The sequence below is a fragment of the Rhinopithecus roxellana genome, chromosome 16, assembly GCF_007565055.1.
Source record: "Rhinopithecus roxellana isolate Shanxi Qingling chromosome 16, ASM756505v1, whole genome shotgun sequence".
NCBI lineage: Eukaryota > Metazoa > Chordata > Mammalia > Primates > Cercopithecidae > Rhinopithecus > Rhinopithecus roxellana.
Genome location: NC_044564.1, coordinates 84,911,864 through 84,924,873, shown reverse-complemented (window position 1 = coordinate 84,924,873; position 13,010 = coordinate 84,911,864). Strand labels below are relative to the sequence as shown.

Genomic DNA, 13,010 nt, shown 5'->3' with positions numbered 1-13,010 from the left:
TGGGAAGAACAGAGGCCTTTGAGAATGGGGTTGGGGTAAACACACTTCTGCCTTGAGAGCACAGAAGCCGAGCTTCGCACCAGCATCACAACAAAGGATAGAATGCCCACTGTTGAAAGTGTCGAAAATCCCATCAGAACACCTTTGATTTCTTTCAATGTGCACTTATCAGAGGATGCAATCACTGGCGTGTTTACAACAAACACAGTTCTGCAGATGGCCCAGGAATTGGCTGAACCAATTAAATCTGAATGCTAAAAGACCGTCTGCAGCCAAGGCAGAGAATGAACAATCTGGAGAAACATATTTATAGGAGGGGAAGGGGGAGAAACCTGGCAAGAGTCCCCATGCACGTCTGTGTGCAGTTAACCTCTGTTGTTAACACTGAAGGAAATGCCGCCCAGTAAATGGAGGAGAGCTATAAAAATAAAACAACATCTGTATAAATGTTGCTAACACTAGCCTCCTATGACCTGTGGGTCCAAAAAATGTCCAGCGTCAGAAAGTGCAAGGGACGAGTGTACACCCTCAGCCTCGCAGGGGGATCTTGTTCCCGGAGGTCGCTGGACTCGGCAGGCCGCGGTGTCTGCGTGGCCAAATGTGCTCCCTCTGCAGGAGGGCTGGTGGGTTTCACTGAGGTGGGGAGCTCTGTGGGACTCAGTATGTGTATGTATATTTTATATACATAGAAAAATTCTGTTTCCTGTTTATTTTAGATTCAGGCCTCGTTCCTCACTTTGGGTCTTTTTAAAACAAAATGAAAAACACCAGTGACAGCAGCTCCCAGAGAAGGAGTGAAGGAAAAAGGAGCAGGGAGAGAGTGAGAGAACTAGATTTCGGGAATCTGGATTCAATTAATCCACAGGATATGTAACAACTGTACATCCTCAACACATCCCTGGAATCACACAGCGCAGCCCGTGGCCTCCATGCATGAGGCACGCCTTTCTCCCTCCCGGGAGGAGGAGGTGATATCCGGGGGCCCGGCCCAATCCTGTTTGTCCCACAGTGTCCCTGGGCACCTCCCTGGTGTCTCTGAGGCAGACTCTTCTGCCCGCATCCTTGGGAAATGTGACGGTCTGCGGCCTGCTGCTGTGAGCTCAGAGTTCCATACTCCTGAACAACTCTGAACAATGTACTTTGTAAATCTGTCACCTTGCATGCCAGCAAAACAGGGGAGACGATAAACAGAGCTGCTGAGAAGATCATTAGTATGACGGTTTTCTGCCTGAAGGTGAAGCAAGCAAGCTACAAAGAGCAGAGGGAAGAGGCTCTGAGGAAGCTGAAGCAGCCCTAGCCCGGGCCCTGTGCAACGGGAAGAGTCCAACACACTCCTGCACACGCTTGCGGAACCAAAAGGGGTATGCTGGGAACCGAACGGCAGGAAGAAGATGCAGACACAGGTGGAGAATATGATTCCCAAACAGACACAGTTACTACTGCAGGAGTGAGCAGAATGGCGTGGCCACTCCAACTCCAAGGGTGCACGTTTCCGTTTGCTTCACTCATCACAGAGCGATCTGTCTACTCCTGGGGCCAGGGCCACCCAGAGATCTCAAATGTAACAAACCCTCCTATCCTGCTATCACCTCTCCAATCTCCTAACCCACCCACCTACCCCAAATTCTGCTCATCCAAATGACCGCTACCCAAGAAACCCATCTTTCCAAGCTTGTCTTCATGGTACTGAGTCCTAGAACTGAAAGAATCACACGCTGCTGCGTTTCCAACATTGGAAAGAGCCTGCACTCCCTCGGCTGCACTTCATTCTGACCATCGCTCTGGCGGTAGGAACACGCCTGTCCCATTTGACAGATGAGGAAAGCGAGGCGCACTGGCTGGCCTGAGGTCACACAATTAGCTGGTGGGAGGAGGTGAAGTAGAGTGACCCAGTATTCCTTCTACCAGCTCCCAGTGCCTCAGGTCTCCAGAGAGCACAGGGTGGGGTCACATGCTGTGAAGTGGCCTCCACCAGGGCAGCGGCCCCGCAGCCCTGGACGCGCCCTCAGTGTGCAGCAGCGGCAGTACCTGGCTGATGTCGACGGGCTTATCGCGGTTGCCGGTTTGCACCAGGAGTTTGTAGGCAAGGACTCCATCGTCTGATCCGTTCTTGTAATTGTTTGGCATGATTTTCCCGGTTTCCCAGTCACTGTCAAATGCATCCTGAAGTCCTAGAAATGGCAAATGATTGTAACACATTATAACTCGCAGCCAGAAGGACCCTGGTCCTAACGGGGTGGGCTGAGGAGAGTGAGCAGGGCAGGGGGCTCTCAGACGTCCATCAGAAACACACGCTCTGTGTTCCACATCCACTTTGACTGACAGCACTGGACTTTCATGAATGAACTGCAGCTGCTGCCAGCCACTGCTGAAAAGGGGGAAGGAGATGATCTGTTTCTGTGAAACAAATACTCATATTTTATCTTAAGAAAAACCGCTCTCCTCCTTTCGCCCCATGACAATTACAAAAGAAGGCAAGAGTGCGGCGGAGACACCCCCAGGGTCATTCACCGTTTCGTGCCACTCGGGGTGCTAAGTCATGGGTTCTTCAACACACCCAGAAATCCCACGCGGAGGGGAAAAGCATACTCAAACTCCCAACTTCAAACAGCAGCTCAGCTGCTTCTGGAGCCCAGGGTGAGCGAACACGATTCTGTCAATTTGTTCCATCTGTTCGACTTGTGGAGCTAACACAAGCTGTGGGATCCGCTGCCAGGTTGTGTAAAGATCACAGCCAATACCTATTCACTCTCGACTGCTCTCTTCCTCTCTGCCACCCTTCCTCAGGAGAGGGGGTGGAGGAGAAGGAAGGGAAGGCACTCATGTGCGTGCAGGGAAATACCTCACAGGGTAAATTTGGATCCGATTGAGAACAGGAAGCCACAGGCCAATACAAGGAGGCTCTGTGAGAACAGATGACAAACCACAAGCCGGGGAGGGGGAGGAAAGAGCTTTCTGGGCCTGGGGGATGGGCGAGCCCGCCAGTCCACCACACACAGCTGCGCTTGGCCTCGGTAATCAAAACCATCATTACAGACCTGACGGTTTGGCTGCAGCTGTAAAGAGATAAGCGTGTTGGAAGAGAAAACAGGGCCCCGGTGACCCGGCCTTAGGGTCTGAGCGCCGGCTGGTGCGCACGCTCTCCGGGACACCCCCACCCCTCACCCACCCCTGCCCCTCCCAGCCACCTCCCAAGTAGAACTCCCAACCCCAGCAGCTCAGGAAACCACAGCTTTTGAACAAGCTGTACATGTATGGGTTGGACACAGCTAGCAAGAAGGGAGAAGGGTTTATTTCATTTCAGGACATGCCTTGGATGACTTCAAAGGCTTCAAAAAAAAATCTGGTTGCGTTAGTGCTCAGAATGGTTAAGCTCTTGGGGTCTGAAGTGGGGGGATGGCGGGGGAGCACAGGCCCCCTTCTGTCTCTCTGAGAAGTGAAACTCTCCTTCTGACACTACTGGCTAGAGGAACAATTTGGGGATGACAGTAGGCTTGGTGGTGAAGGGAGGCCGTGTCGGGGTTAGCGTGGAGGGGAGACGGGACGGGAGACGACAGGGTGGGCCGCGTACCTCCCAGACACACGGGTTTTCACAGGGAGGCACGCACACACACACACACGGCACCCAGCAGATGTTCTTACTGAAAGCCCTTTCTTCCTGTTTTTGAAAAAAAATGAACAGGAGAAGAAAAATTACTGCTCCTCCTTTCCCCTCACCTCAAAAAGGGAGACCTCATCTGTTTTCCTCGCTGTCACAGTTTTCATGACATCACGGCGCGTCCTGGGCTTTAAGTCCCTCTCCCTTAACCGGCTAATCCTGAAGACAGGCTCACGCTTGGTGAGTGTGGGGCAGCGCTGGGCATCACAGCAACCAAGGGACAGCCCCGTTACAGTTAGTCACTCCGGCTTCACACGTGGAGGAACTGAGGCTTGGAGAGGGGAGCCTGGAGAAGGCCACCCAGCAGGGGAGTGTTGGACGGAGCTCAAACCCAGGCAGCCAGTCAGCAGAGGCAGATGGAGCCACTCACTGGCCTACAGTGCCGGGACACACCGTGGTACCCAAAGATGTGTCAAAGGCAGGAGTAAGACAAGCAGATTCAACTCCAGCATCAACAACATCTGGTGGCAAACAGGGTCCCCAAAATCTGAGGGCGGTTTTACAACATTCACACACAAAGACTTTTGGGACACCCGAGGGTGAAACAAAGGAAGAAAGAACCTATTTGGGGAAGTCGGCCTTGTTGGAAACTGGATTCAACTCAGAATCCACACTGCTGGTCCCTTAGGTGCCATTCACTCTACTGGGGGTTCAAAGATGAATATGAAACAGTGATCGACTTTATGGAACAGTTAAGTTCTTTCCCCATTACTACAGTATTTTCTGACGAATCACCAAAAAGCTCAAGTAACAACGGGCTGGCCTAAGCACATGTACCAGGTCCGACCCTGGACACAAGACAACGGATAAGGTTGGGTTTCCACTGCCCCTTAGCCCGTGCTTCATATTCCAACGCACACACACTCTAGAAAACTGTGACATTTTACTTATTTTACAGCAAATCTTAACATGTCAGCTAGAAGTTCTCCCCTGATGAATACCTTGTGCCAGTAATTATTTTCTAGTGTAAAGTTCTGGCCTAAAGGAATAACCCCGATTGCCCATTTTCCTTCAGCTATGGAACCCCAGAAGTAAAATGTTAATCACAATTTTGTTTGCATAATCCAGAGTGAGATAAAAAGGAACACATTTGCACATGATTCGAGGCATGGTTTTGATCTGACTCTGCCTTGTTTGCATGTATGTTTTAAGATGTGACACGTGGGACAGTTTTGAAATTAACCATTATATAGTTTTTGGAGTAAAACAAATCAAAGATAAACTTTTGGAATGTTGATAAAGACCAATGAGATAACATGGTTTTAATGGGAATTCCATTAAAAACCAATGAGGCTCCCACCATTTGAAAACCACATAAAAATGTCAGCAAGGAAAGCTGACTCAAGGCTAACTGTTTCCTTGGAGAAAACGTTCAAAGACCACATCAACCACTCAACAGGCCTGAAAAACGTGTAGGCAGCAAAGGGCTCCAGTGTCTGGTCATTCTGTGTTGAGTGCTCTAGTGGACCCTGTAAGAGTCAATCATGGAGTCCCAGGGCTGCCTGGGATCATGATTGCTTAGCACCAATGGATCTCACTTGGTCTAGGTGTATGCCGTTCACATAGCAATCAAAACATGATTCCAATGCACCTTAAAAAAGAAATCTCAAGTCTAGCTGCTTTACATCTATAAAGGAAGAAACGTATAGAGATGATCTACAATGCTCTATAAAAAGGTTAACCCCCTGCACGGCCTTAAGACAATCCCCTTTTACCCTCTTCCCAATCTTTGCCTAGCATGCCACACTCCAGAGCAGTGGCCAAAGACACTGAAATATACTCTACAATAACCCTCCTCTGCACAGAGACTGGCAGAGCATAGCAGATCTCTTTGTTATCTGTGGCAAGTTATTTGCATGTCTTTGGTCAATGCAGGGAAAATGAAAAGCAGGGACTCTCTCCACTGTCTCTCTTTTAACTCATTATCCCGAAAACCATTGCTTTCTAAACTAAATGTGAAAAATAAAGCTTGGAATAAATTCACGTTTGTCTCAGGAGGCTGTTAATAAATAATAATCATGGCATGTTCTCTTTACCTTCCTCCAAAAGGAAAGTCAAACTGGGTATACATGTAGGCACAAAGTTCTGGTAAACACAAGTCAAGGCCAGAAGCTAGTTGTATGGAACTATCCTCCACCAACCTCAAGTTGTTGACCATTTCCTGCAAACTCTCAGGGAAACTGGCTGCTGAGTCTTTACATACAAGTGTATTGACTTCAAACCAAAAAAGGCACTTACATCTGTGTTTAAACAAGCCTAATTAAGTGGGAAATTAAGACAATCATTTGGATAATCTAAGCCAAAAAATGTTGGGGGCCATAATGATTTGGTACTCCAGTAAAAGCGTTTTTGCTTGAATTGGGTGGATAATTATCCTGATTCTCTACTTGGCTTTGCATGTGTCAACGCAGAATAAATGAACAGATGCTCTTGAAATCACTGCATACATTTATATGCAGTTGGTCAGGAGAAAATTTAGACTTTTTTTTCCCTCCAGCTGATGAATATTTCCTAGAAACATTTCTAAGAGCGAAGAAACCAATAAAAGCACTTTATTTTTTATTTATTTTTTGAGATGGGGTCTTGCTCTTGTCGCCCAGGCTGGAGTGTAATGGTGCAATCTAGGCTCACTGCAACCTCCACCTCCCAGGTTCAAGTGATTCTCCTGCCGCAGTCTCCTGAGTAGCTGGTATTACAGGCACCCAGCACCACGCCCAGCTAATTTTTGTATTTTTAGTAGAGATGGGGTTTCACCATGTTGGCCACGCTGGTCTTGAACTCCTGACCTCAGGTGATCTGCCCACCTTGGCATCCCAAAGTGCTGGGATTTACAGGTGTGAGCCACCGCACCCCACAAAGAAAGGCATTTTAAAGCAGAATTTGATTATTTATAAAATAATGTGAAATGTGATTAAGCATTTATAACTTTACTTCATGTACCAAATCAAGAAATGGTCAAAATGAACCCAACCGTATACTATGGAGCCTGGGTAACAGTGTGCAGGTTCATCAGCTGTAACGAATACACCCCTCTGCTGCGGGACGTTTATAGTGGGGGGCTGTGCATGGGTGAGGAAGGGGGACATGGGCCATCTCGGCACCTTCTGCTCAATTTTCCTGGAAACATGAAACTACTCTAAAAACAAAGTCAATTAGAAATAGACAAATAACTTTTTAAAGGATGGTCAAAATATGGAGTTTAAGACTATGTCCACTGCTTATCTAGCGTTTCCTGGTGCAGTAAGCTATAATTTGGCAATCAGTCTGGTAATCCCAGGCACACTTTGATTTCATGTGGTCACCAAACTAGTCACCATCTATCTAAGAGGAAAGCACCAGAAGCCTCGGCTCCACGTGTTACATGCTCCGCTTTTCCTAATGTGCATTTGTACCTTCCCACAGAAGCTCGTCTGAATTATCTGCATCATTTTACAGGGAAAAGCCAGAGCTGGGAGGCTGCTGCAGAAACAGTCCAGGTAAGACTCTTGAGCAACTCTTATAAGCCCATGAAACATGTCAGTGTTACATTCTAATCTAACACTTTCATAATCAGGACAAAGGAACCTGTTGAAGCTGAACATGCAAAAGACCAAAAGGACCAAAGCCCTCCCACAGCGTCTTACCTTGAAGCCAGTCTCTGAAGTAGTGCAGCCACATTTTGGGAAGCTGTTTGTTTTCTTCTAACATGACATACTTCACGTTACTGAAACTCCTGTGAAGGTCGTAAAGTAAGTGCTGGATATTCGGGTAGTCTGCTTTCTGGGTGACTATATACATGTTGTAGAAAGAAAAGTATTTGAACTGTGCAGCAATAAAGTCATATTCTCTGGTTTCCCGAGGTACAATGTCCGTAAGGTCCAGCCCGTCTCTCACTCGGGTAGTCCCATAAAGGCTGACCCCCAGCAAGCCCAGAAAAAGGAAGATCACCACTACCTGGAACAGAAGAGGTACAAGATCAGACAGATCCCAGGGAGCACCACTGACTCTGCCTGGACAAAGAGAAGCTGTCTAGTTAATACCTTGTTTTTACCACCACACTTGACCTGATTTAGCTTGTAGGGGTTGTTCTCCCATAGGAAAAAGAACAAAATCATAGTAATCACATTTTTGTTATTCATATATATATATATATATATATACACACACACATATATATATATACATATATATTTTTTTTTGGTGAGACAGAGTCTTGTGCTGCCCAGGCTAGAGTGCAGTGGTGCCATCTCGGTTCACTGTAACCTCCACCTCCCAGGTTCAAGCAATTCTCCTGCCTCAGCCTCCTGAGTAGCTGGGATTACAGGTGTGCACCACCACACCTGGCTATTTTTTTTGTATTTTTAGTAGAGATGCGGATTCACCATGTTGGCCAGGCTGGTCTTGAACTCCTGACCTCAGGTGATCCACCTGCCTCGGCCTCCCAAAGTGCTGGGATTGCAGGCGTGAGCCACCACGCCCAGCCTTGTTTTGTTATTTATCTGAGTTGGGATCTCACTCTGTTTCCCAGGATGGAGTGCAGTGGCATGATCAGGGCTCACTGTTGCCTCCAACTCCTGGGCTCAAGTGATCCTCCTGTCTCAGCTGCCCAAGTAGCTAGGACTACAGGTGCACAGCACCATGCCTTTTTTTTCCCTCTCTCTCTTTTGAGACAGGGTCTCACTCTCTCACCCAGGCTGGAATGAAGTGGCACCATCACGGTTCACTGTAGCCTTGACTCCCCGGGCTCAGGGATCTTCCCACTTCAGCCTCCTAAGCAGCTGGGACTATAGGCAGAGCACCATGCCCTGGCAATTTTTTGTAGAGATGGAGTTTCACCACGTTGCCTGGGCTGGTCTTGAACTCCTGGGTTCAAGCAATCCGCTGTCCTTGGCCTCCCAGAATGCTGGGATTACGGGCGTGAGCCACACCTGTCCCTGGCTAATTTTTAAAATATTTTGTAGAGACAGGGTCGTCCTTTGTTGCCCAAGGCTGTTCTCGAACTCCTGGCTCAAGCCATCCTCCCACCTCAGCCTCCCAAAGCGCTGGGATAACAGGCATGAGCCACCGCACCTGGCAATAATCACATTTTTAAACAACCTCATTCATAAAAAGACTCGCTGCATGGAGGTTCACTCCCATGGAAGATAACCTCATTAAAATGGCCCTATGCTCTACAAGTGTTGACTTCTGGAGGACTGAAATATATCATACTTATATGAATTTTTTTTAAGGCAAAAGAAGAAAAGTAAAAGCAATCTGATGAGCTCCAAAGGTTCTGTTATTTTTTTGAAGACAGGAAGAGTCTTAAGTTGTGGCAAATTACCTTGGCTTTTGGTTTCAAGAGGAAAGGAGCATAGTGCTTCTCAGCAAAAGATGAGAGCGTCCACTTGGTACAGCGGGGCTCGAGGCAGTGGAGGCTGGAGTCGGAGAACTGGGAGAGCAGATCCCTTGTGGAGCTGGTGCTCTCCGGGCTCTGGCAGCTGAGGGTGTCCTGTGTCACGGTGACGGGCTGCACGGAGATCTCGGAGCGCGGCTCGGCCGTGGTGTAGTACACGTGTGTGTGGGGGTCGTACTCCGTGCGGAGCTGGACAGTGGACTGCATAGTAATCTGCGTTTCATGGGCAAAGCTGTGGCTGCTGTAGGGGGGTGGGGGGCTGTAGCGGGTATTGTCGCGCGTGTCGGTGTAGGCCTGAGGTTCAACCTGAATCACTCTGCTGACGCAGGGGCTGAAAGGAGGGAAGCACGTTGCAATGTTACGCTTAAAGAGGGAAACGCTGCTTTCATTCTGCCATTTTCACTGTGTAAGGGGAAGCTATTTTACACAGCCCTGACTTAGGAAAAGAAACGTTACACTGCTGAACTCCAGAAACATCGCCTGGCTGATAACATCATTGCCTGGTGAACTAGATAAAAGTCAGTCTGAGGAGGCCACATGGAGAACTGATCCTAAATTTGGCTTCCAAAAGCAAGTTCCATCACGACGAATCCTTCAAAGCATAATTCCAAACAAAATCAAACCACCACCAAAGGACTACACATCTTCTAGGTGGGTGGTTTTCAATCTTGTTCTGCTCTAACGCAGAAATATGAAACACTCCCACAATTGGCAACATCAGTTCATGATGGGAAAAGGGGTCATCGGTACCAGCATCCTGAGGGCTGAGAGACTGTTCAGCTGGGGCAGGGGAGAAGGAAGCCCTGGGGACTCTGATGTCCCCCTAGGGAAGCAGCCTCTGTCCAATCCCTCCCCTGTATCCTCCATGCCAGCACAAACCCTGTTACCCACATTCCTGTCTAAGTCCACAGGCTGAAAGAGTTCTGCATAATTCTGCACCCAACCAAAAGGCCACAGTGGTCTGAAAACGTACCTTGTAAAACAGCAGAAAATATCCAGTCTCCTGTCCTCACGTCGATATAAATCCATGCTGAGAATGGCAGGAAAAATGAGCAGAACCATGGCAAAATTGAACACCACTACTACCGCCGCCTGGGAACAGGAAAGAAATTCAGGTCACCAATACGCCTCCGCCCAATCAGAGGTCACCAGTACTCCTCCGCCCAATCAGAGGTCACCAATACGCCTCCACCCAATCAGAGGTCACCAATACCCCGCCGCCCAATCAGAGGTCACCAATACGCCTCCGCCCAATCGGAGGACCGCTTAGAAAATAAAGACGCTTTTAAACAGTATTTTTCTTTCCCTTTCCTCTTGACGTGTTTGAAACTATGACAGATGTTAAGAGTTTCTTTTGCTACATCGAGAGCCGATGTGACAGGAATAGTCTTGACTATTTCTGGACCTTTCTATCTCTAATAATTCCATAAACCGGTAAGGCACACACCTGGGCACTAAACTACTAACGTGTTGTAGTAACCTAACCAAACCGAATCCACAAAGGCAGAACAGAGAGCACGCTCGAGACAGAATGTAAAACAAACAGAAGCGTTTCCCTTCCAGAATGCTTCCAAGAGGTCACGCGACCCTGATTTTACAGTTAAACACTTTTATATAAAGTGGATCGAGCTCATCAAAATGTCCCCCTTTAAAACATGAAATACCATTTCGCACGTGTCCCCTGAGGTTTTCATAGGCAAATTCCAAATAGCCTCTGCAGTAGCCAGTGGGGTGTGAGAGCAAGAAACAAAAGGCCAAGGAGAGTTAAGCGGAAAGAAATTCCTGTGTGTGATTATAGTAGACAGAATAAATAAGTACAGATTCAAAAGTCACTCTATAACCTAAAATAAACACAGGGCTAGATTCTGCAGTGTGTTGGCAAATCTCCTGCTGACCTAGTAAAAATTACAAAATTGGGCTGTTAATAGAGGAAGCCAACAGAGGCCAGTGGAAAGTCGACCCAGCTCGGAAGGGCATGGCAGAGGGGGCACCACAGAGAAACGCACTGGTGATGCTGAGGAGCCAGGAAATTGACAGACATGGCTTTGAAAATAAAAAACGAAGCCAGGCACGGTGGCTCACGCCTGTAATCCCAGCACTTTCAGAGGCCGAGGCGGGTGGATCATGAGGTCAGGAGATCGAGACGATACCCGCTAACATGGTGAAACCCCATCTCTACTAAAAACACACACAAAAATTAGCTGAGCGTGGTGGTGGGCGCCTGTAGTCCCAGCTACTTGGGAGGCTGAGGCAGGAGAATCGCTTGAACCTGGGAGGTAGAGGTTGCAGTGAGTCAAGATTGCACCACTGCACTCCAGCCTGGGTGACAGAGCGAGACTCTGTCTCAAAAAAAAAAAAAAAAACTTTGGGAGGCCGAGACGGGCGGATCACGAGGTCAGGAGATCGAGACCATCCTGACTAACACAGTGAAACCCCGTCTCTACTAAAAATACAAAAAAAAAAAAACTAGCCGGGCGAGGTGGCGGGCGCCTGTAGTCCCAGCTACTCGGGAGGCTGAGGCGGGAGAATGGCGCAAACCCGGGAGGCGGAGCTTGCAGTGAGCTGAGATCCGGCCACTGCACTCCAGTCCGGGCGACAGAGCGAGACTTCGCCTCAAAAAAAAAAAAAAAAAAAAAAAAAAAAGAGAAAATAAAAAACGAGGCTTCTCAAAGAACTGCTTAGTTCACAAACCTCAGATTGATAAACGTCCTAGGGTGAGGAAAGAAAACCTGGCTATAACTGACACCTAACACCATCAAGGGAGAACTCCCACAAAGGGCTTTGGATGGGAACTGTGAGTTTATGCTCAAGGTAAACCAGCAAGCCTGACTTCTGGAGAGATGTCTTCTAATAATTAATTCCCTGTCAAGAGTCTTCTTCTAAAAACGACCTAACCCCTTTCTTCTTGGTCTATCTTGAAAATCCTTCATCAACTGAAAAATATGAAGCATGTTAGCTTACCACTCTCATGTATATAAGACCTGTCTGACAGGCCTACACAAATATGCTCATCACCACTGTGACAGGAGAATTCACCTGAGAGAGAGATCTTTTAAAAAGTCCAGTACTGTGCTGGGTGCTGAAGACACAAAGATAAGAAAAATCCTACTCTCAGTTCTCACAGAGTAAGACCTATACGCAAATGACAATCCCAAATGATGGATGGCGTCATAAAGGCAGGTGCCAGGCTGCAGAACAGCTCAGTGGGGTGTAGGGGTGATCAGTCAAGGCAGGCTTTCTGGGAGAGGCTTCAGCAGGGTTTAGAAGATGATAAAGAGGACCGGGCGCGGCGGCTCATGCCTATAATCCCAGCACTTTGGGAGGTCAAGGCAGGAGGATCACTCGAGGTTGGAGTTCGAGACCAGCCTGACCAACATGGAGGAACCCTCATCTCTACTAAAAATACAAAGTTAGCTAGGCATGGTGGCGGGTGCCTAAAATCCCAGCTACTCGGGCGGCTGAGGCACAAGAATCGCTTGAACCCAGGAGGTGGAGGTTGTGGTGAGCCGAGATCGCACCACTGCACTCCAGCCTGGGCAACAATAGTGAGGCTCCACCTCAAAAAAATAAAAAATAAAAATAAAAAAAGAAAAAGAAAAAAAAGAAAAAGAGGTCAGTCAGGAGCAGGGGAATGGTAGGTGCTCCCTGTGAAGAAAACACACAGAAAACACAGACTGTGCAAGAGGAGGCACCCGGCTCAAGCACCTCAGTACTGCTGGGGTTTGAAATTCACTTTGGGGAAGAGAAAGGAGAAGCTATGAAGATCAGGTCAATTCATGCCTGATTCACAGCAAGCAGGAGGTGCTCGCTGCTGTTGACAGTATTACCTGATAACGTCCCCGAAGTGCAGTCAAGTCACCTGCCTGAGGTTATCCAGTAAATCAGATCAAAGCCCCCAGCCCAGCTGAGAACCGGGAGTTTTGTGAGATCTGGTCCCTTACTGAGAGGATGTCTGTGGACGGGGTTAGGATACATGAC

At 48.1% G+C, this 13,010-nt stretch overlaps 1 protein-coding gene across 4 annotated transcripts in view; it reads right to left on the bottom strand.

The window, feature by feature from the left end:
- PTCH1 (patched 1) overlaps positions 1 to 13,010 on the bottom strand; it is a 73,607-nt gene that overhangs the window by 16,217 nt on the left and 44,380 nt on the right. For all 4 annotated transcript variants that reach the window (XM_030919902.1, XM_030919903.1, XM_030919906.1 and 1 more), the window contains 4 exons: positions 10,006 to 10,124; positions 8,961 to 9,363; positions 7,282 to 7,591; positions 2,029 to 2,171 (listed from right to left, as the gene is read on the bottom strand). In XM_030919902.1, coding sequence (XP_030775762.1) covers positions 2,029 to 2,171; positions 7,282 to 7,591; positions 8,961 to 9,363; positions 10,006 to 10,124 — 975 coding nt within the window. The remainder of the gene's footprint in view (positions 1 to 2,028; positions 2,172 to 7,281; positions 7,592 to 8,960; positions 9,364 to 10,005; positions 10,125 to 13,010) is intronic.